Source organism: Heterocephalus glaber, unplaced genomic scaffold, assembly GCF_053883595.1.
Source record: "Heterocephalus glaber isolate CG9 unplaced genomic scaffold, H.glaber_assembly_v1.0 deba00001744, whole genome shotgun sequence".
Taxonomy (NCBI): domain Eukaryota; kingdom Metazoa; phylum Chordata; class Mammalia; order Rodentia; family Bathyergidae; genus Heterocephalus; species Heterocephalus glaber.
The window spans coordinates 833,429-857,216 of NW_028258450.1; the positions used below are offsets into that span (position 1 = coordinate 833,429).

The window sequence follows — 23,788 nt, forward strand, 5'->3', positions numbered from 1 at the left end:
CTAAGCTCCTGCCTCTCTATCTCTGTTTGCATTTCAAATGTCACCATTCTGACAACCTGCTGTATCACCTTGCCCAAGTTGCTTTCCCTCTCTGGACTTCCTTTTGCAAAATGGTACAGTGATTTCCCTAGTGTCCACTTTGGGCCCGAGAGCATGTAATCCATTGAGCTGTGCTTTCTCCCACCCCCGTGTGTCTGTTACCAGCAGCTTCTTTCATCCAACAGCCACTGTTGCCTGGCTTCTTACTGAGAAGAAAAAAGCCAGGGTGGCTCTATGCTGGTCTGTTCTATGTGCCTCATACAAGATACAGCAACATGATAGAGAGATGGGGAGGGGCTCATGGACATCTGGCGTGGAGGGTGGCACCTGGCAGTCCCTGGGCCACATTTGGCGTGTCCATAGCACTGGACCAGCCCAGTGCTTTGCTTGTCCTGCAGGCATTTCTGTTTAGAGTTTGAAAGGAGGGGTCAGTGGGAGCAGAGTAGGAGCTGCTTAGGTCTTCCCTTCTGGTGGGGTATGTTCTCTCTACCCTCCCCCATGCACCCTGCCCATGTCACCCATTTGTGCTCTCTGCTTGTCTCCATAATCATTTGTATTTGTGGCCCAGGTTCTGAGGTGGTGATTTTGTTAAATACTTTAAGACCCTTCCTTCCAACAAATTCTTATTCCATTGGACAAATAAGAGATACACATCTGGCTAATTCAGATGAGGGGTGAGGGACCCCAAGCCCCATTATTTGATATTCAAGGCCCCCAGTAGCACCATTTCCCATTTTACAGGTGGGGAAACTGACTCCTAGGAGGAGAAAGGTGCTTCCCAGAGGGAGGAAGGTGGCTTCTTATAGGGAGTTTGGGTGCAAGTGATGTGTTAGTCCTCTCTGGCTGATGAGGAAACTGCAGCCAAAGGACGTCTGTGGCCTTTGAGCTGCAGCCTGACCTCCATACTTCACTCATCTCCTCTTGTGCCAGCCTGAGGCTGGCACTGCCACATACATGCCCTTTCTTTGGTTCACAGGTGGGCATTCTCTCTGGCCTCCACTTAACATTCTGGGGTCCCGGACCCTGCCTCTCTCCTCCCCAGATCAAGGCTGAAGACCCCAGTGGTGACTCAGGCCCAGCAGCACCCCCGCCCCCCCAGCCGGCTCAGCCTCATCTGCCCCAGGCCCAACTCATGTTGACGGGCAGCCAGCTAGCTGGGGTAAGTACTTGGGGAAGGACGGAGACAGGGAAAACCAGACACCTCCCCTCTGTCACAGGACTCGTGGATGAGGGGTCAACTAAGGCCATGGCCACTCTCTCATGCCTGCCTCTTGCCCTATTCCGTCCTCCAGGAAGACTTGTTCCTAAGCTGCTTGGCTCAGGCTCTAACCCCTCTCTGCCTTCTCTGCTTTCTGTCCCTTCTGGTCCCGCTGCCCACCCACAGCTCACAGCACTGATGCCAGCTCAGCAGCAGCTCCTCCTGCAGCAAGCCCAGGCCCAGCTGCTGGCTGCTGCTGTGCAGCAGTCCAGTGCCGCCGCTGCTGCCAACGCTGCTGCCGCCGCCGCCGCCGCCTCCTCCTCCACCTCCTCTTCCTCCTCTTCCTCCTCCTCTGCCTCCTCCTCGACCTCGCAGCCCCCAGCCTCTTCTGGGGGAGGTGACCTGCCACCACCACAGCCTGCCAGCCAGCCCCCTGGGACCCCACAGCTCACCTTGTCCCAGCCCATCCAGCTCACAGCACAGGTAAGGGTGCACCGGGCAGTGCACTTCCTCCAGTCCACCTGCCCCTTCTGACTACCAGCCATGTGCCAGGCAGGTCTCAGCAACCCCAGGAAGCCCTGGGAGATGTTGCTGTCCCATCTTACCGAGGGATACAGTAAGAGTCACAGGAGGAGTATCCCACCTGATGCAGCCCCTGGCTGTGCTTCCGTACATCTCCCTATATATGGCTCATAGCCCCCTTGGAGGGTTGGTACAATTATCTTTGACCCACAAGTGAGGAAACCAAGGGTCGCTCCCATGAGTAGTACCCCATATGTGCACAAAATGAAAGGCTGAGAGTCAGAATGAGTGCTTTACATCTTATGCTCTGGTTCACCCATCAAGATGCTCTTTCAGAAAAGAGGTCCATGATCTCTGAGTTAGGAAATGCTGCATTCTTTCTTCCCATTCTGAAGTTTTCAGTCATGAATCACGAATTAGTGGCGGAGTTAGTTTCCTAGGGTTGTCATAACAAAATGCCACCAATTGGGGGACTTGAAACAACAGAAATATATTATCCCAGACCACAAGTCCAGAATCAAGGTGTCAGCAGGGCCCCAGGCCCTCTGAAAGCTCTAGAGGAAAACCTTCCTTGCCTCTTCTAGTTTCTGGCGGTACGGACCATCCTTGGTGTTCCATGGATGGACATGGATCACTCCAGCCTCTGTCACATGGCCTTCTGTCTGTGCATGTCTCTCTCTCTAGCTAAATGTCTTTTTTTTCTCGTAAAGACACCATGAATCCTTACCTCAACTGGGGCTCCCAATGGCAAAGTATGCTGTGAGCAGGAGTGGCAGAGCTGGCCTGGAGCCCAGGGCTCTAACCACACGCCTGGTGGCCGCTGCCGGTAGTTGTCTCCTTCTCCAGGCAGGGTTTGCAGCCCCTCCCAGCTGGGTTGCCAGAGACTCCAGTGGCAGGTCGGCTTGCCTCCTGGCACACACAGCTCTTTACTGAGCACCATCACTGGGAAACATTTTATTTGAAAAATACTGAAAAGCCCAGAAAAGAGTCAAGAATACATTAACTGGGGATGTAGCACAGTGGTAAAGCATTTGTCCAGCATTTGTGAGGGCCTGGGTTCCATCCCCAGCACTGAAACAAAACAAAACAAAACAAAAAAACACCCACTCATAAGCCCTATCACTTCAAAAGTATGAAGGGAAAGTCCCTCTTCCATAATTCCTGTCAGATAGTTGGGCAGTATACTTTCCTTCGATTTCTTAGCTTGTACCCACAGAGGGTTGATTATAATACAGTTTTATAATTTGTCCAATGCTCAGGGAGATGCCTTCTACCAAGGAGGCTACATGGATGTTTACTGAATCAATGAAAGATGTTTTGTTGCAGTGTTTCAATCAAGAAAAGGGAAGACATCTCTCCAGGGGAGCATTCAGAATGTCTGGGGTAGGGGTTGGCATTGATTGAAAACTTACATCAACTGTTAAAAAAAAAATCATTTTGTATTTGGCGAATGGGGGAAAAGTCCCTATTTTCCTAATAGGACCATAGAAAATAAAGCTTAACAGAGTCTTTTAGGCTGGTGGGATCTAGTGAATAAAAGTTTCCCAGAGATACCCACTGGATGTGGTAGGAATGTGCTGAGTGTTTCAGGGGTAATCAGGGAGGCTTGGGGAGGAACTGATATCTGAACTGAGAGGAGGAAAAGGAGTGTGCTAGGTGGATGAGCTAGAGGAAGGGGTTCCAGGCAGTGGGAACTAGAAGTAGTACTCGAGGAGCCAAGGCAGGCTCAGAGAGCTGAGGGTCTGGGTGGTGAAGGGTGAGCTGGGAATAGGGGCATCACTCAGGCCAAAGCTCAATCCAGGTGGCTGATGAAACAGGAAGCCTTGGTTCAGGTCACTGAAAGCCTTACCCAGAACATCAGGCCTAGCGCCCAGGATCTGTCTCCCTGTTTTGTCCTGGGGAAAACAGATGGTGCCAGAATTTCCAGACTTGCAGCCGTCCTGCCCAGGGGGGCATTTGTTTGTTTGTTTGTTTGAAGGGTCTTGCTACTTAGCCTAGACTGGACTTGAATTTATGGCAATGCTCCTGCCTCAACCTCCCAAGTGCTGGGATCACAGGCATGTGCCAGGCTTTTACTCTTTTAGCTATTTTGAAATATACATTATTTTTAAAAAATTAATTTTATTGGTACACTTTAGGTATACAATTCGTTTACACTTATCATTGGGTGTTTGTATGAAATATACATTATTGTTAACTACAGACATTGTACTGTACAGTAAAACACCAGAATTTATTCTTCCTAACTGAAAGTTTGTACTCACTGACCAGTGCTCCATCCTCCTCCACCCACCCTTATGTAGAACATAATCTGTCACAATATGATTTACATGGTTTCCAGATCCTACCCCTTTCTGTTCTCCCCTCTGGACTTAACTGGAAGCTAATGTCTCAGAATGGGATGTCCAGAACTGGTCACAATTTGCCATTTTATGGATGGCCAAGTGTCGGGCCACACACTGACACCATACTAGTCATAGTTGTGAGGCTCCACTAGGGCTGAGAGCCACAAGGGAGTGGGCCGTCTGCCCTGTGCACTGGAGTGAGGCACAGCACCTGGGCCATGTCACAGCTGGCCAGCTCCAGGGCCCAGGCCTCCTCAAGTTTACTCTCTCCCCAGGTGGAACCAAGCCCAGATAGGAAAGTCAGCAATAACTCCCCCCATACCTGAGTATAAACTGTCTTTCTGCCCCCAGTCTGTGGCTAACATTCTAGCTGTGGCAAAATAATATGATCTGAGGCTTGTGCCTCATTCATTCATTGAAAATTTATTGATTGCCAGTTAGATGCATGCTCTGGGGGTGGAGAGCGATCAGAATATAGTGATAAGCAAGAATTGGTCCCTTCCCTTCTCAGCTTTAATAAGATATGCTAACCCTTGGAGCCAGTTTTCCTTCCAGGTTAGAGACAGAGCTGTTGATCCACAAAATATACTGGCCAGGGCCCCTTCCCCAGCATCTGTCAACCTACTGTGACTTCTCCATTGCCTGACTAGGGTGTGACATGCCCCTAAGTGGCCACAGAGAGCCATGTGGCCTCTGGATTATGGAGAAATGGGGCCCCCTACTGGCCAAATCCAGTCCTGACCCTGCTCACTGATTACCCAGAATCTTCTCTTCCTCATTCTTTCATTCCTTTCGTCAGCAAATATTTGATGAACATCCCCATGTCCAGGCATCTTTCTGGGCAGGGACAAGGTAGACAAGTTGTACACCCATGGAATTGATGGTAACTCTAGCTGCACGATAGACGAGAAGCAGATAATTTCTGTATGAAGAGCTGTGTTTTTTTGGTACCTGGGATCGAATTTGGGACCTTGTGCTTGTGAGGCAGGCGGTGGAACCACTGAGCTAAATCCCCGTCCCAGAAGTAGATAATTCTGATGCAGGAAAGAAAAGAATGACAGAGGAAAAGGAAGATCCTTATCAGAGCAGGTGGCCAGGGATAGACCCTTGAAAGAGGGGGAGGGATTAGCCATGTGTAGCTCTAGAAGGAATAGCAAAAGCTAGGAGTTGGGGAGTCCTTTCTGGGTTGAGTGACAGCAAAGAGACCACTGTGGCTGGACCAAGGTTAGGGGTGAAAGCGTCACAAAGTGGACAGAAGGAGAGGCAAGCAGGGAACTGGGGCGATAAAAGCTGAGCCATGGAGTTGGATTCTGTTACAAATGTGATGAAAGTTAGTGAGGGATTTCTGGATATATATATATATATATATTTTTTTTTTTTTTTGAAACAGGGTCTTCCTATGTTCAGGCTGGCCTCGAACTCATTATGTAGCTCAGGCTGCCCTTAAACTTGCAGCGATCCTTCTGCCTCAGCCTCCCGAATGCTGGAATTACAGGTGTCACCCACTGTGCCCAACTTGTATTTATATTCTAGAACAGGGACCAGATCTGCTCCCAGGAAGTCTGTGGATAGAATTCAGAAGCTCCATGAACTTTGATTGAAGAAAATCTCTAATTTCACTATATTCTAACTGAAATGTACCATTCCTGTTATTATGAATATAGGCAACGGGCCAGAATACTAGGTAGCACTGATAGGACACACAGAGGTTTTCATATTCTCTTCTAGTTGTTGCAGATCTCTTAAAATACTGTTTTCACTCCTCATTGCTTTGAAATTATGGTGGTTATCAGACCTATTCTGGATCTTATTTATTAATATGCTAATAAAGAAGCCCACAGATTACTATATCACAATTTAAAAAGCAGTCAATGACTGTATTCCAATACAATTGATTTCATTTAAAGCCCTATATGTTTTACATACTTTTAATTCTGAGAAGAGAGTGATAAGTTTGTCAGACACCAAAGAATTCGGGGAATAAGAAAGCCTAGGACCGCCAAACATGGAGGTGCATGCCTGTAATCCCAGAACTCAGGAGGCTGAGGCAGGAGGATTGCCATGAGTTTCAGGCCAATCTGGATTACATAGTTAGTTCAAGGCCAGTCAGAGCTATGGACCCTGTCTCAAAAACAAAAACAAAAACAAACAAAGTCTGAGACTCTGTTGTATTAGATGGCTTCCTCCCAACTGCTAGCAAAGAATGAGTGGTCAAGGTAGATGGTATGGTGGCTTGGGCCAGGATGGTGGCAATGGTGGGAAGGAGCTGGTAAGAGGTGAGGATGGACTGGATGAATGGGGAGGAGGGACGGAAGGTGGGGATCAAAGCTGATCCCTGAGTCTCCATCTGATTCACTGGATGGTTAAATGTTTTTCATTTGGACTCCTTACCATAGATCCTGTGCAACCCAGCATGCACTTCCCCCAGCCTTTCCTCTCCTGCTGATTCAGAGTGAAAACCACACATCTTTTAGGCTTCTGGTGGGAAAGAGTTTTCACTCAGAGACACGATAGGAAGAGATACGTGTTAATAAATATTCTCACCAACACACTAAGGGTTATAGCAAATCAGAAAATTACAGGTAATAGCCAGGCATGGTGGCACATACCTATAATCCCAGCACTGTGGGAGGCTGGGCAGGAGGACTGCAAGTTCAAGCCTAGCCTGGCATGTTAGCAATTTAGCAAAACTCAAATAATAAATAAATAAATGGGCTGGGGATGCTGCTCAGTATGAAGGAAGGCAAACACACACAATACTGGTAATAAGACTCTGTTTCTGGTCTTATTTGTTGATTTGTTGGATTCAATTCAGTGGGCATTTAATGGGGGCTTCTCAGGCCCCATTAAGGGTTTGGAATATAAGAAGAATAAGGCACACCTCTGCTTGTTAAAGTTTCAATCTAGCAGAGGCAAAATGCACACCAGCAAATCCATTGCCTTGTGAAAAGTGCAGCACAGACTTGGATATGGTCGCACCTATAATCCCAGCACTCTGCGAGGCTGAGGCAGGAGGATCATGAGTTTAAGGGTGGGTAATTTAGCAACTTAGTGAGACCCTGCCTCAAATAAAACATAAAAAAATAACTGGGGACGTAGCTCAGTGCAAAGGGCCTGGATTAAATCCCCAGTACCACCAAGGGGAAGAAAGTACAGCACAGAGCCGGGTGGGTCTCCATTTTGTGGGGCCTGAAGAGTATACAGTTTGGAGGGCCTTTGAAAGAAAAAGAAGGGGGCCAGGGATTTAGCTCAGTGGTTCTGCCACCTGCCTCGCAAGTGCAAGGTCCCAAGTTCGATCCCCGGTACCAAAAAAAAAAAAAAAAAATTGAAAGAAAAAGAAGGAAAATCTACAGCTATCCCACCATGAATGTTCCCAGTCTCATCTGAAAGAGAAAAAGAAAAGGCCCAATATGAAACTAAAATTTAGGTCTGGGCCTTAGAAGGGCCCATCGTAAATGGAAGCCCCTGAAGCTTGAGCTTCGGTGCTTCACAACGAAGGTCGATTCACATGTGGAGGGAGACAGCCATGGGGGGTTACTGGACTGGAGGATCCAGGAGAAGGAAGGCAGAACGGACTTGGTTTTCAAGTATGTACCCTGAGGTTTTCAGAACCCTTCCCTGGAGTCCAAGATGACTGCAGTCAGAGAGAGGGAAGGGCAGAGGGCTCCCTCCTCTGCCATACACTGAGAAAGTGGAGCCCCCTCCAGGGCGCAGGCAGCAGCTTTGACCTTTTGTAAAATAAAGCAAGCCTGTTGCTCACCAATTACTGTTTGGGATGGGGACAGGACACCTGGATATTTATTTACTTTGACCAGGTAAATGTACCAGATTCACAAAATGGAGAAGGATGTACAGTGGGCTTTGTTTTTTTTTATAGTGTTCTAGATATCATCTATAAATATTCAAGCAAATACCTATACTTTTCCTTTACACAAACAGCAGCACCTCATACCCACTGTTCTGTCTCTTAAGATTTTCACTCAACAGAACATTCTGGAAATTGTTCTATATCAAGACTCAAAGAACATCCCCAATGTACGGTGATAGGAGGCTGAGGCAGAAGGTAACATAGTGGTAGCGCCGGGGATTTAGCTCAGTGGTTCCGGCACCTGCCTTGCAAGCGCCAGGTCCCGAGTTTGATCCCTGGTACCAAAAAAAAGTAAATAAAAAGAAGGTAACATAGTGGTTTAGTGAGATGCTGTCTCAAAATAATAAATAAATAAATAAAAAGGGCTGGGAGCGTAGCTCAGTGCAAAGGCCCTGGGTTCAATCTCTCCTATAAAATTCCTCCTATAACAGCATCCTTGTTCTTTTTAGTGATTGCATAGTAGTCCCCCTATTGCTGTGTGCCCAGCTGATTCCTACTCTCGCTGGAATCCCATTTGAGGCTGGGAATATCTTTCCATGGAGGTCATTTTGCACAAGTGTACATACATCCCCAAGATAAGTTCCTGGCAGTGAAACAGCTGAGTCGAAGGGCATGTAATTTGTAATTTTGATTCTCCCTCACCAGCCATGTGCAAGAGTGTTTGTTTTTCCACACTTCCACTTGGTATGTTGCACACTCTTTTTATCTTTGCTAATCTGAGAGGTAAAAATAGTACTTAGTGCAGTTTTATTTCTGTTTATCTTACTGTGAGTGATCTGAATGCACACTCATTCCAAGCTGGTTTTATCTCCTTTGTGGGCCCTCTCCAGACCAACTATGTCATTGGTTGTTTTCTTATGGATTTAAAATTGCTCTTTATGTATTAGAGAAGTGAGCCTTTTCTGTCAAGTTGCTTATGTTTTTTCCCAATTAGTTCACTTCCTGGAACATTAAATTGGTTTTTAGAATAAAGATTTTGGAATAATGAGAGGAATTGAGGGGTATGTGCCAACACCCCAAATTTCACAGAAGAAAAAAATACATAGCTTTCAACTATGCATACATAAAATTTGCAAAGTAAATGATGAAGTATCGGTCTTGGAGCATAACATATATATGCAGAGAGCTTACTGGATGCCAGGTGCGATTCTAGGTGCTGAGGATAGAGCAGTGGCCACGTGACGATCATGCTGTCATGCAGCTTATGTGAGGGTGGCTATGAGCGAGTGAATGGAAAGAGCCATACCTTGAGATGTGGAAAGTCTTATGAAGGAGATGGAATGGGGGTTCGTAAAGGGGGACACGGTGGTGGGATGATTTATGTAATTTGTGCAAGAACTGGAACCATCCCCCATAGACCAGGGAACAGTATGTGTAAAGCCCTTGAGGCAGAAAAAAGCTTGGTGCTTTTGAAAAAGAGAGAAGGGCTGAATGGCTAGAGCATAGCCAGATGGGGAGAGGACAGAAGGAGTTGAGGTCAGGGAGTCCAGCACAGGCCTTGGTTTACAGGGCCTTATAGACCAGGTGAGGGTTTTCTATTATTGTGTGTGCACGTGTGGATGAGTAATGGGGATTTTTTTTGGGAAATGTTCAAACAGACATAGAGATAGGGAGAATGATTTAATGAACCTGACATACCCATAATCCAAGTCAATAGATAGGAACATTTTTCCAATCCTACTGGCAAACAGGATTTCAATTAGACTCACTTTGAGGGGGGTGGATTTTTTTCCCTCTCCTTCTTTCCCTGCTTCATTCCCCTTAAAAACATCTCTTTACTGAAGTACAACAAATACAGAAGCATGCACAAATCATCAGTATATAACTTAATGAATACCCACAAACTGAGAAAACCTATATATGGGCACCTAGAAGCCCCTCAAACTTCCAACATGCAAATGGAACACAAACAATCATATAGGATGTTCTCTACTGTGACTAGCTTCTTTCACTCACTACATTTGGGAAATTATATTATTGGATGTCATTTTAGATCATAGCTGCTCATTCTCATTGTTGAGGCATCCATTGAATCACATTCAGTAGAATTTACCCATCCTACTGGGGCTCTCTATCTATGGGCACTGGGGCCATCTTCAGGTTGTGACTATTTCACATGGTTTGCGTGAACATTCTGGTATGTGTCTGTGGAGATCACATGTACACATTTATGGTGGTTTAAACCCCAGAGTGGAATTACTGGGTCATAAGGAGGTGTATGTTCAGTTTCGGTAGATAGTGCTTGTATGGTTTGCTAGGGCTGCTATGTATGACCAGCTGGCTGACTTACAACAGACACTTCTTGCCTCACAGTTCTGGAGGCTGGAAGTCTATAATGGTGTTGGCAGGTTTGGCTCATTCTGAGGGCTGTAAAGAAAGGATCTGTTCCAAGCCTCTCTCCTTGACTTATAGATGGTCTTGTTTTCCATGCCTGTTCACATCTTTCTTCTATCTGTGTCTTTGTCCAAATTTGCCCTTTCTTTGAGGACATTGGTCATAATGGATTAGAGCCCACTCCAGTGGCCTCATTTTACTTTGATCACTAGCAAAGACCTTATCTCCAAATAAGGCTCTGGGGGTTAGGAGTCCATCATATCTTTTTTCAACCCATAAAGGTGGTTTTATCAATTTACACACCCACTGTTTTCTGAGGATTTTAAAGCTAATTCCAGACACAATATAATTTGCCTTGGGCCCTTCTGGGACCACCTACTTGGGACTCTCTGGTATCCCCTGTATGAGAGAAGCCTCCGGGTGCCTCAGAGTGCTATTAGGACTGGTGGACTGTCCTTCACTGCCTAGTGCTAGGTTGCCTCCTTCCTGGTTTCAGCCCCTGGTGGCTCAGATAATGCAGAGAGGGAGGAACCCTGCCAGGACTTAGACTGTCTTTCTGTCCATCTCCTCCCTGCCAGGACATACAGCAGCTACTCCAGCTCCAGCAGTTAGTGCTTGTGCCAGGCCACCACCTCCAGACACCTGCTCAGTTCCTGCTGCCACAGGCCCAGCAGAGTCAGCCAGGTAAAGCCCTACCAACTGCCTCTCTGATGCCTCCACCGGTCTTTCTTTATCTGCCCCCTCACCCTGTGTGTTCCTCCTCATCTCCCCAGGCCTGCTACCAACGCCAAATCTATTCCAGCTACCTCAGCAAACCCAGGGAGCTCTTCTGACCTCCCAGCCCCGGGCCGGGCTTCCCACACAGGTGAGATTGTCTACTGAATGTGCCAGGCTAAGCTGGCAACAGGGCCAGCCAAGGACTGGAGGAGTGGGGGTGGTGTGGGGGGCAAATCTCCTCTCCCTTGGCCCACTCCACAGCCACAGGGCCAAGACAGCAATTGGGGAACCTGGGGCCCAGACTACTCTGCCACTGATTTGCTGTGGGACCTCAAGTAAGGCACATTTCCTGTCTAGGTGAGCTCCTTCCTCTAGAGAACGAGGGGAATTGAACCAGACTAGGGTCTTAACCCTTTCAGGCACATGGACTCCTTTGAGAATCTGATGAAAGATTTAGTTCTGATCCCCATTTCCCCAAAATGTACACAAACACACACAATTTCAGAAGGTTGCAAGCCTTTAGGTTAGGAATGCCTCAGAGGTCTCTTTTAGCAGAGAACTGGAGAGTTCTCTGAGCCCTATTTGGCTTTTGCCAACTTAATTCCCAGGAAGTGCCAATTTTTAGCTTCTCTTCAGAAACCAGAATATCTGGCAAGACTGGGCCATCATGTGGGGACCCTTAGGTGGGATCCCAGCTCTCCAGGCACCTCAGTGTTCTACTGCATAGACTCTAAAGCCTTTTGGTTTGCTGCCTGGGTTTTAGATTTTAAGAATCTTTTGATATCCTTTATGCATTTAAAATTTTTCCTACTCATTTTTTTATAGCCCTTTCAAAAATATATGAGGGCTGGGCCGGGGATTTAGCTCAGTGGTGCTGCTGCCTGTCCTCCAAGTGCAAGGACCCAAGTTCGATCTCTGGTACCAAAAACAAAACAAAAATAAAACAAAACAATATATGAGGGCTGCGGGAGTGGGTGAATAGCTTAGTGGTAGAGCATGTGCTTGGCATGCTTGAGGCCCTGGGTTCAATCCCCAGCACCAAAGCCAAAAAATACATGAACTATTTCAGAAAGACTAGAAAGTTGAGAGGCCAGTCCAGGTCTTGGCTGCAGTGCTGAAATTCAATAACGCTTTGAAAGTCAAGGTGTTCTAATAACATTGGTGCTAAAAACTGCCCTATCTGGCATGAAGTAGCATGTGACTTTTTCTTATCTCCCTTGGTGTGATATCCCTGCTACTGCAGAACTACTAATGTGTCTCATTATGAGGTGACCCTTGACCCTGATTGGGGGGGGTCACACTCTCTCTAATTTGTGCTCTAGATAGGCCTCCTAAAATCTGAAAAACTTTTGATTTCCGCAAAACATCCGGGACCTCAGGGGTTTGGATCATCAAGGACCTGGGAGACAGACCTCCCTGCACCCACCACCGACCTTTTACTTTCAGGGCAATGGAGCATTACAGACAGAGCTGTTGCTTCATTGTCAGTGCCCCTAATTGTCCTCACTGTCCATTTTAAAATCCTTTTACATTATTTGCTATGTACTAATTTTTTAAGACTTATATTTTAGACCAACTTTATTTTTTTATTTTTTTATTTTTTTTTTGGTACCAGGGATCGAACTCGGGACCTTGCGCTTGTGAGGCAGGCACCAGGACTACTGAGCTAAATCCCTGGCCCGTGTGTTTTTTTGGGTTTTTTTGGTACCAGGGATTGAATTTGGGACCTTGTACTTGCAAGTCAGGCACTGGAACCACTGAGCTAAATCCCCGGCCCTAGACCAATTTTAGACTCACAGCAAAGCTAAATGGAAAATCAAGATCAAATATACCTTCTGCCACCCATGCGCTGGCTTCCCCATTGTCCACATTCTCAGTCTGAGTGGTGCATGTATTACAGACCAGGCACGTACACCGACACACCATTCTTACCACAGTTCATCGCCTGAACATTGGAGTTCACACTTGGTGTTGCATATCCTGTGGGTTTCGACAACCAGCTTATTTCAAACCTGATTCTCCCACTACCCCAGTAAGCAGGCAGAACAGCAGTGATGGTTTCCATCCATAGAGGGAAAAGTGGGGCCCAGGGAGATTAAGAAGCTTACCCCAACTACCCAGAAGTACAGTGGCAGAGCCAGTCCTTACTTCAAGGCTGGTGAAGAGGAAAATGAAACCCCTGCTCCCTGCTCCAGAGAAAGAGTGCTTGGCAAAGAAGCCAGCTGTTCCGTCCAAGAGTTTGCAAGCTCAAAGGAATGTGCAGGGTTCTAGGCATTGCCCCTTGTGAGGCTGCAGTCAGACGTTTAGCAGATGGACCATGAGTGTGGAGAGGCCTCCTTGGGCAGGCGGAGGGGTCTGCAGGAAGAGGCTGGACTGTGGGGAGGGTGTGGGGACCACACAGCCATTGCTCAGCATCACCCTCCTCCTCCGTCCTGCATCCCACTCACCTGCCTGCCCCACCAGGCCGTGACCCGCCCCACGCTGCCCGACCCGCACTTCTCATACCCGCAGCCCCCTAAATGCTTGGAGCCGCCATCCCATCCAGAGGAGCCCAGTGATCTTGAGGAGCTAGAGCAGTTCGCCCGAACCTTCAAGCAACGCCGCATCAAATTGGGCTTCACGCAGGTCTGGGACTACCTTGCCAGCTGGGCAGTGGGCAGTGTGAGGGGCAGTGTGGCCTGCTGGTTGGCAGGACAGCCCAGTGCCAGAAGGCCCTGCCCTGACCTCTGCCCCATTTCCACCCCACTGGCCCAGGGTGATGTGGGCCTGGCCATGGGCAAGCTTTATGGCAATGACTTCAGCCAGACAACCATTTCCCGCTTCGAGGCCCTCAACCTGAGCTTCAAGAACATGTGCAAACTGAAGCCCCTCCTGGAGAAGTGGCTCAATGATGCAGGTGAGACTGGGCTGAGACTCCCAGGTTAGGGAGGCAGGAGGAGGGCAGGGGGTGGTGCCTTCTGAAGCCCACGTCTTCTCCCTGGCACAGAGACTATGTCTGTGGACTCAAGCCTGCCCAGCCCCAACCAGCTGAGCAGCCCCAGCCTGGGTTTTGATGGGCTGCCTGGCCGGAGACGCAAGAAGAGGACCAGCATCGAGACGAATGTCCGCTTCGCCTTAGAGAAGAGTTTTCTAGCGGTGAGACCTCACCCTCTGGGGTGGCCAGAGGGGTGGCACCAGAAAGGGCCGGAACTAACCAGCCCTCTGTCCACAGAACCAGAAGCCTACCTCAGAGGAGATCCTGCTGATTGCCGAGCAGCTGCACATGGAGAAGGAAGTGATCCGTGTCTGGTTCTGCAACCGGCGCCAGAAAGAGAAGCGCATCAACCCTTGCAGTGCAGCCCCCATGCTGCCCAGCCCGGGCAAGCCGGCCAACTACAGCCCCCACCTGGTACTGAGAGCCCTGTGTGGGTGGGGAGGACAAGCTGGACAGGCAGGCACCTGTGTGAAGCAAACCTACCTGATTGTCCAGAGCCTACCACTGGGGCCAAGAGAGTTGCTCTTGAAGATAGGCTGTCACATAAGGAGCCCAGTCACACAGGGACACGCATTTTCCAGGTCTTATGTGGGTAACACACACACACAGATGCACACTGACAGAGCCATTTATCACAGGGACATAGCCACGCAGGGATGGACACAGACACCCAGGGCATGGTCCAGGTAGAGATACTCAAGTATCCACACAGAGACTGGAAGAGGTGCTTGCTCACCTGGCAGGCACATCACTGCTCCCCTGGGGTTCCTTCAGGCTCACAGCTACACACAGGCCTGCTTGGTATTGCATATATCAGGAACAGCCTTTATTCTATCCCTATATTTCAATTCATGGAAAGAGCTATGGTGCTCCAGAGAAGAGTCCCCGGCCCCAGGGTTATGTAGGAAGGAGGGACCCTCTAAACTGAGTCATAAAGGATAAGAGAGTTAGCCAGCCACATGGAAAACAGCCTCCCAGGTGAAGAGATTGGTTTGCACAAAAGCCTAGATACCAGAGTGCCAGGCCTGCTTGGAGCGCTCCAGTGCTGTTCAGTGTGGTTGGAGTTACAATTTATGTGAGTGAACGTCACCAAATTTCATAATGATTTTGAACCATGGGCAGAAGGGAGCTGAGGAGGACTTCTAAGTTGGGGAGGGAGAGAGTTAAATTCCACAAGCCTTCTGGGACTGATAAAAAAGGTGAGACTGTAGGCAGGGAAGCCAGGAAGGAGGCCAGAGGATGATCCCAGAAAATCAAGTATCATGGCATTCTAACACTGACACAAAGATCTGGATCAGTTTATTCTCAAGCTCCCTACACATACACAAAGACACACTTCAGGCCTGCTCCCTCCTTGCCTGGGGGCTCCCACCAGACCGCTTGCTTGCCAGCCCCACCCTTAACAGGGCAAATATGTTTACTGTAGGAGAACTGAGACAGTTGCTCTTCAGGTGTAGTCACTGTGGACAGGATACTACACTTTAGCCAGCCCGGGTAGAGTCAGATGGGAAGTGGGAGCCCCTCTCTGTGGAGAATTATTCCTTCCTGCTTGTGGTTCAGGATCACCTAGGGCAGTGATGGCAAACCTTTTAGAGACTGAGTGCCCAAACTGCAACCCCAAATCCACTTATTTATTGCAAAGTGCCAACGCTACAATTAAACTTAAATACTGAGGTTTTAGTTTAGCAAAAAAACAACTATTATCTGATGACAGGTTTGCCACCACTGACCTAGGGTAAATGTGAGGGAAGATGTGATGGAAAATAGATTGTATTCAAAGCCCCCCACCCCATCCTGGGGCCAGGGCAGTGAGTGTTCTACGTCCAGGAAGCACCAAGGGGGCTACTAGGAAACAGTGGCCTAACTGTACGACTTTCCTCTCTCCCCAGGTCACACCCCAAGGGGGCGCAGGGACCTTACCATTGTCCCAAGCTTCCAGCAGTCTGAGCACAACAGGTCAGGGAGGGCAGAAGCTGGTGAGGGGGGCTGGGAGGACATTGCATGGGCTGCAGCCTAAGGTTCTCCAGTGGCTCTGGGTGGCATGGGCTTCAAGGCTGAGTCTGGAGGTGTGGGGGGCAGGGGAAAGACTGAGGGCAGACCCCACTCCTCTGTCACCAGAGCAGCTGGACTCTAGTATGCTACATGATTTCCTGTGAGAAAAACATGGGGTTGCTAAAACGTTTTTATAAGCTGTGTGAACTCAAGAAGTTACTTTATTTCTTTGAGCCTCAGTTTTTAAAAAATTATTGCGAATGTATAACACATACAGAATGTATATATACATACAAGACTGTAGGGGCTGGGAGTGTAATTCAGTGGTACCTCACTTACCTAGCACATAAAAGGCTCTAGGTTCAATCACTAGCACAGGAAAAAAATTACACACACAAACACACACACACGCCCCATATTGCCCTCTCAGGTTAAGAAATAATAGCTGGAGGTTTATAAAGTAGCAAGAGGATGATGCCCAGCACTGTTCTAAGTGCTTTATGAAGTATATTGACTGCTGGATATAGTGGTCCATGCCTACAATCCCAGCTACCCAGGAGGTAGAGGCCGGAAGATTTGCAAATTCCAGCATAGGAAATTTAGCAAGACTTATCTAAAAAAAACAAAGCAGGGCACCGTGGTGCATGCTTCTAATGCCAGCATTCTAGAGGCTGAGGCAGGAGGATCATGAGATTTTTTGTTTTTGCTTTTGTTTTCTAGTTTCTTTAAGACAGGGTCTTGCTGTGTAGTTCAGGCTGGCCTCGAACTCATGGCGAGCCTCCTGCCTCAGCCTCCTGAGTGCTGGGATTACAGGTATGCACCAACACACAAGCTAAGGAAGATCATGAGTTTGAGGCCAGCCTGGATTATAGAATGAGTTCAAGGCCAGCCAACTATACTACATAGTGAGGCCTTGTCTCCAAAAAACCCCCAAAAGGTAGATTGATTTATTTCTCACATCCATTTAATGAGATAGGTTCTGTTATCCCCATTTTCCAGATGAGGGAACTGAATGGCAGAGAGATTAAGGCACGCACCCAAGGACCTGGAGTGTCAAGCAGGGACATGACAGAGCCAGGAATCTCTGTCCCTACCAGGCTACTCTGGCCCTCCCCACTCCCCGTGCTACCCAATCCTGAACTGCCAAGTGTGTCTGAAGCTTGCGCCCCCTCCCTGGCCCCTAGAGAGAGCCATCAGGCTTTGTGTCCTGGGTGTCCCTTTTCCTGTGTGTGTCAATGCAGTGCAGAGCACAGGCTCAGCAGTGGCACTGCTCCTACTAAGATTACTGTGATCACTGTACCCAGGCCAAGGCACCCGGAGATGGATCTGGGCTGTGGGAAGAAGGGCAGGACGTTTAGGTCTGTTCTAGCTGAGAAGATACAGAGTGAGGCGGGGGGATGGTGACAAGCAGGGCTTGACCCTGGCTGCCTCCATGGGGAAGCTGAAGACCCCATCTCTGTCTCTCTCTGCCAGTTACTACCTTATCCTCAGCTGTGGGGACACTCCACCCCAGCCGGACAGCTGGAGGGGGTGGGGGCGGGGGCGGGGCTGCGCCCCCCCTCAATTCCATCCCCTCTGTCACTCCCCCACCCCCGGCCACCACCAACAGCACAAACCCCAGCCCTCAAGGCAGCCACTCAGCTATCGGCTTGTCGGGCCTGACCCCCAGCACGGGGTAAGTATGCAGTTACTGGTGGGAGGCTGTGGGGAGAAGCAGGGTCACTGTTGCTTCCAGGGTGGGGAGCTGCACCCCAGTCCTGCCACGGGTTCTCGCCCTGCTAACTCCTCTGCTTTGCTCTTGCAGAAGCACAATGGTAGGGTTGAGCTCCGGGCTGAGTCCAGCCCTCATGAGCAACAACCCTTTGGCCACTATCCAAGGTGCGTGCTGCCTCATGTCACTCCCATCGCCACCAGTCCTGCTCCCCTGGGGCCCCGAGCCCCCCATTGCTGCTCCAGCCACGCCATCCCGCCCCTGCTCACTGCATCGCTTGCCTCTTCATCCCCATCTTGCCTTTGGGGAAGGTGTGAGGGGTGCTGACGGGGGCACTGGGAAGGACCGGGAGATAGCTGGGGCGCTCCGGCAGGACCCCAGGAGGCGAAGGTCTCCCCTAGCCTGGCGTGCCCCCAGCCCAGCCTCTTTCTCTCCCCACCAGCCCTGGCCTCTGGTGGAACCCTGCCCCTTACCAGCCTTGATGGCAGCGGGAACCTGGTGCTGGGGGCAGCCAGCGCAGCCCCAGGGAGCCCCAGCCTGGTGACCTCGCCACTCTTCTTGAACCACGCCGGGCTGCCCCTGCTCAGCGCCCCCCCAGGCGTGGGCCTAGTCTCAGCAGCAGCTGCAGCCGTGGCAGCCTCCATCTCCAGCAAGTCTCCTGGCCTCTCCTCCTCATCCTCTTCATCCTCGTCCTCCTCCACTTGCAGCGAGGCAGCAGCACAGACCCCTGCAGGCCCAGGGGGGCCGGAGGCAGGGTCCAAGCCCGAGTGAGGACCCACCATGCCTCCCCTCCCACTCCTCTGACCCCCACCTTGGTTCCACGCCTGGGAAGAGGGCGAAGAGGCCACTGGTAGGGGTACAGCGGGTCCTTGGAGCAGGAGTAACAAGGGAGGAAAGACCAAAACTACCAACCAACCAAGCGGAAAAAAAAAAGAAAAGAAAGAAACTAACCAACAAAAAAGAAAACCAAAAATAATCACAACAGAAACCAGCTGCCCCAAAGGGACCAGAGGTGAAAAACAAACCAAAAAAACCAAAAACAAAAAAATTCCCCACAAAATCAAACCAAAAACCAGTTGCGAGCCAGACCTTAGAGTGCTCACCCTCACTGCTATGACACCAAATAAGAACCCCAGCCAGGCACAGAGCAGCCTCCTGCAGGTTGGACCTCATGCTGCTGAGCCCTGGCTGTGGGGTCAACCCCCAATCTTGCCCCTCCCAGTGAGGGTGGAGAAGAAAAAAGAGAATGTGCCAGCCTGCTGACTCCAGCTTCAGCCCTGGGCCAGTAGAGACAGGGCACAATCTAGGGCAGAGGGCCTGGGCCCAGAACCATCCACCAAATGTTCTTTTCCAGAAGGTGAAAGAGAAAGGGCCTGAACAACCTTACACCAAATATTCAGTAGCTTCATCCAAAGGATGTACAGAATTTTTAGCATTGTGCTTAACGGAATGTGTCCCTATCATGTGTCCCCACCCCCTTCCTTGACCCACAGCTCTCCCCACCTGGGCAGGAGGTCTTGCTTTAACCTCCTTCCTCCTCCCAGCCCGGGAAGAGTTCAGGAAAAGGCCTGGGGATGACTTTTTAACCCCTGTACCTCTCCCTTTTTCCTTTGAAGGGTGGGCTAGGCCATTTTGCCAAGTTCAGCTCCCACAAGTCCCTCCTCAACCCTGTCACCCTTTCTTGCTCTGGAATCTACCCCTTCCCCAGCCTATGGGAAGGTGGACATTTCAGGCAAAAGGAGATGAGGTGAGGACATTCAAGTTGTCTTTTTTTCCATCCTGTCTGTCAGTTTCCCTGAAAAAAATATTCATATTCCAGTGCCTATCCGTGGGATCCTTCACGTTCTTTGACATTAACCAGAAACCAAAAAGAAGACTCACCTCGCTCCACCCACCCTGTGCCCCTCTGACACTGGCAGATGCCTCTCCCTCCCCCACATGCACACACGCACGCACGCACCCCAGTGGTGGGTTCCTCCAGATGGCAACCCCATCAGGGTCCATGTGGTGGGGACAGTGCCATGACCTGTGGTCCCCATTCAATAGGGCGCTCTGGTGGCTACCATTCCCATGAGACCTCCATGAGTCTTGGCTGGACCCTGCATTTGCCTAGCCCTGGACACATCTCAACAATGGACAGAGAATCGCCGCTGGGAGCCACCTTGCCCTCCTGCTATTATGGAGGCCAACAAAGTTTTGAACCAAAAACAAACAAACAAACAAAACAGAAAACCAAACAAACAATAAATTAAAACTAGAAAAAAAAGAATTTATATATATATATATATATATATATATTTAAGGGAAAGAAGATGAGGACTCTTCAAGAATAAGAAGGAGCCGCGAGGTGGAGCCAAGCCCCTGCACCAGTGGTCCAGGCCCTTGGTCCCCAAGGCGGATGGAAGGAAGGATGCTTCTTTCTCTTCACAAATACCTCATGGACGTTGTCTTCGGGAAAGCCGGAGTGGGGGGCGGCTGGGGCAGGGCCTGTCCCTCAGCCAGGGTGGACGGAAGTGGGTGGGCGGGGCTGAGAGAGGGTGTCAGGGACAGGGATGAAGAGCCTCAAACTCCCCGCCCCCCCAATCAACTGAAAAAGCTTTAAAAAAAAAAGACAGGAAAAAAGGAAGAAAGCAAAAAGAATGGACAAAGGAAAACTAACAATTTTTGGGTGGTTTGATTCCTCCTTTGATTTCTTTTTCTGTTCTCTTCTGTCTCCTCCCCTCTCCTTTCTCTTCACTCTTCCTTCACTCTTCTCTCACCTCTCTCAATCTTGTTCTTTCTGTGTCTCTCCTCAAACCAAAGTGTTGCTGTGAAGGACGCGAGCCATTGAAATCAGAGTGGCCCCCGGCCCTGGCTGGGCAGGAGCAGAGGGAGGGGAGAGCCCGGCGACGGCCAGGGCAGCCTCCGTGCTTTCTGCTGGACACTCCGAGGAGAGGCAGACAGAGTCCCAGGCCTCAGCATTCTCTTTTCTTCTGGTCTCCCTTCTCCCACCCAGGAAACGAAACTATCAGGCTGGGCCACAGAGGCAGCAGAGACTCAGCCGTCGCAGGGGCCTCGGGTGCCTTGTCTGGGCAGTGATGGAGTGGCCGCCCCTCCCACCCCTGGCACCGATGGGGCCTGGCACCTCGTCAGCCCATCCTTGCTGGAATGTAAGCATCTCCACTGAACTGACTCCCTGCCCTCACCCTACCTCTGAGTTTGTCCATTTTGATTTCCTGAAAAGGGACTGGCAAGAGGGCCTGGGCCCCCACCCAAGGGTAGAAAGGAGGCCAAGGGCTCCTGACCAGATAGGAAGGACATTTGAGCAGAACAGAATGAAAGGAATTACAACCAAAAACCCCCTCCGAGAGGACAGGCAGCATGGAAGGCATGGTGGAGATGACTCAAATAAAAACTATGATGATTCTAGACCAAAAAAAAAAAAAAAAAAATGGAAAAAAAACAGGAAAGAAAAATCCAGGACTCACTACCACCCACTTCATCCTGCTTCCTCCCCATCTAGTCCCACCACCTGGGACCTTTCCCCACCCCAGTGGGAGTGGGGCAAAGAGAGGAGGAAGCAGAGCAGGGCTGGCGCAATGCCCTGACATTGGTGGAGGGACCCCTGTGCAGCTGGGGGTGATGGGGACCCTCCCCATCCAACCCCCAAAACTGGGAAAAGAAAAACAAGAAAAAAGAAAATCCCTGGGAGGGGGGAAAATAACCAAATCCCAAGCTTTAACTACAGCTGTGAAACCAAATATTGGGAAGGGGGTGGGAGGGAGGGAGGGGGAGGTGAGCCCCAGGTCTCCCCCCTGGGACCCCCTCCCCTGAGGACTCGAGATAAGGCACCAAATACCTCATAGAACTTTAATGTTAAAAAAGGAAACCAAATATCGTTGGCTGGGGGCCAGCCAGGGCAAGGGGCTGGGGCCTGGAAGAGCCAGGGTTGGGAAGGTGATGGGGGAATTCCTGCCCCCCACCCCCACCTATCCCTTCCACTCCAGACCCCCGTCTCGACTCCGGGAAACAAAACTATCTCATCGTTTTTATTTTGTGGTCTGTACAGAGCCTGTGTCCGTGTGTCTGTGTGTGAGCGAGTTGGAGGGCTGGGGAGCTTTAGGTGGGGATGGGGAGGAGACCCCAGGCCAGGCTCTGGGCTAGCTCAAGATGTCAGGTGGGGGGCCAGGGGCCTGGGCTAGAGAGAAGTCAGTGGACCAGGGCAAAAGGGAGCCCTGTGAATTTCCCTTCTCCCAACCCCTGACCTTCCGCTTAAAGGAGGGACAGAGACTGGGTCTATCCCAAGAGTGGGCCTTTTAGTTGTGCCAAAACAAAAAAAAGATGCCAGTAACTAAACCACCTCTCTGTTCTCTTCTTGGGGAGGGGCCAGGGTAGAGTCCTTGAAGTGGAAGGAAAGGGCTGGAAGTGTGTATGGGGCTGGGTAGTGACAGGGACCCCCAAGTCTTTTGAGAAGTTGGGGTTGAGATCAGAAAGGTATGAGTTTTCCACACATCTCCCTGGGAAAGGCCAAGAGCGCGTCTCTAGGCCCAGCACCCTGGGAAGATCTAGTGAGGCACTAGCCAAGTGGGGGGACTCTTGACTATTTTCTGTCACCCACCCCAGGGTGCCTCTCTCTTCCTCTAGCCCAGAGTGGGGGGTACTGAATGAGAGAGAATGAGACAGACTGAGCAAGATTGAGACACGCGGGCCCCCACCGGTCTCTGAGTGGGAAAGGCAAGTGAGAGAGATAAAGGCCTCCAAGAGAAAAAAGAAACAAACCAAAGATTTAACCATTAAAAAAAAAAAACCCACAGACAACTCCGCTACCTTTTTATACGTTGGAAAAAAAAAGTGAAAAAAAATTTAAAATAAAAATTTAAAAAAATACACAAAAACTCCAAGCCGCAGTTCCTTCATGCGGTTTAAACTTTGACCTCAGCAGTCTCCAAAGCAAGACGATGATGACAAAGGCGGAAATAAAAAGAAAAAATAATGTATATTTTTAAGTATTTGTCCTTGAGATGTTAGTTCCTTTGTAAACAAACAAACAAAGGAGAAAAAAAATCCAGAGAGAAGTGTTGCTGGGATGGAGACAACTATTTACTATGTCTGTGACCCCTCCCCTCTGCCTCCCTTCCCTCCTCCTTTCCTTTCCTCTATCCCCACTGCCCTTCCCTTAATCTGTCCCCCAAGCCCTGGGGCCCGGTATTTATTTATTTATATAATTGCAGGGTGACAGGTGCCTCTCTAGACAACTTGTAGAGGGCCTTTGGATCATGGTGGGGTGGGGAAACAGGTAGGGAGTCTTTAGGAAAAAGCAGGGGCCTGATCTTTGATCAGCTCCTCTAGTTCCTTTTTGGCTTCTTACCCCACTCCTGCCACCATCACCTCCCAAATCCAGGACTGCATTGGGGCAAGGTGACCACCCACCTTGTAAAGATCTGATTGGCTCAGCCCTTTCCAAGGTGGGTGCCTCTCATCTACTCACTTTGACCAGGTTGGAATGGGGTGGGGAGACTTAAGGGTGGCAAGTAGTGGGCAAGGGAGATGAGGAAGCGGCATCCACAAACTGAGTACGTCCTTGAGGACACCTGCCTTTCCTCTGTTCCCACCAGGTTAGCCTCCCCTTTCAGTTGTCTGACCCTTGTGTTGGTAGCCCCTCCTCTCCCATCCCGTACCCCCTTCCCTGTCTCTTCTCGTGGTAGCGGGTTAGCGTTTCAGTGTTCTTAACTCCAATCTGCTTGTTCATTGTACAATGTGCTTCTTTTAAGGCCCCATTTTTGTAACTTGAGTGTGTCATTCATCTGAACAACAAACATCAAAAAATAAAAAATTAAAAACTGTACAGGAAAAAATGATGCCTGCTTTCCTTTGGTCTCCAGACACTCTGTGGGAAAGACGGTGAGGAAATCAAGGTATGGGGTAGGGATATGTGAGCTGGAGATGGGAGAATCTTCTTTTACTTTTATTTTGGGGACCAGTGATCGAACTCAGGACCTTGCACTTATGAGGCCAGTGATGGCACCACTGAGCTAAATCCCTGGCCCGGGATGGGAGAATCTTGCTTGTGTTCAATAATAAATGTTTTGAAGGCTTGAACAATTTTTTT

The 23,788-nt window shown here is 49.6% G+C and overlaps 1 protein-coding gene across 10 annotated transcripts in view; it reads left to right on the forward strand.

Moving 5' to 3' along the window:
• Nucleotides 1-23,788, forward strand: part of Pou2f2 (POU class 2 homeobox 2) — a 34,519-nt gene extending 10,731 nt beyond the window's left edge. The window contains exons 5-16 of one of the 10 annotated variants that reach the window (XM_021250909.2): nucleotides 1,082-1,198; nucleotides 1,424-1,720; nucleotides 10,885-10,990; nucleotides 11,080-11,171; nucleotides 13,487-13,648; nucleotides 13,778-13,919; nucleotides 14,010-14,158; nucleotides 14,235-14,411; nucleotides 15,887-15,953; nucleotides 17,463-17,664; nucleotides 17,794-17,867; nucleotides 18,143-23,788. In XM_021250909.2, the coding sequence (XP_021106568.1) occupies nucleotides 1,082-1,198; nucleotides 1,424-1,720; nucleotides 10,885-10,990; nucleotides 11,080-11,171; nucleotides 13,487-13,648; nucleotides 13,778-13,919; nucleotides 14,010-14,158; nucleotides 14,235-14,411; nucleotides 15,887-15,953; nucleotides 17,463-17,664; nucleotides 17,794-17,867; nucleotides 18,143-18,471 (1,914 nt within the window). In that variant the 3' untranslated portion in view covers nucleotides 18,472-23,788. Of the gene's footprint in view, nucleotides 1-1,081; nucleotides 1,199-1,423; nucleotides 1,721-10,884; nucleotides 10,991-11,079; nucleotides 11,172-13,486; nucleotides 13,649-13,777; nucleotides 13,920-14,009; nucleotides 14,159-14,234; nucleotides 14,412-15,886; nucleotides 15,954-17,462; nucleotides 17,669-17,793 lie in introns of those variants that run through there. The other 9 variants (XM_087200691.1, XM_087200692.1, XM_004873044.3 and 6 more) reach the window with 9 other exon arrangements.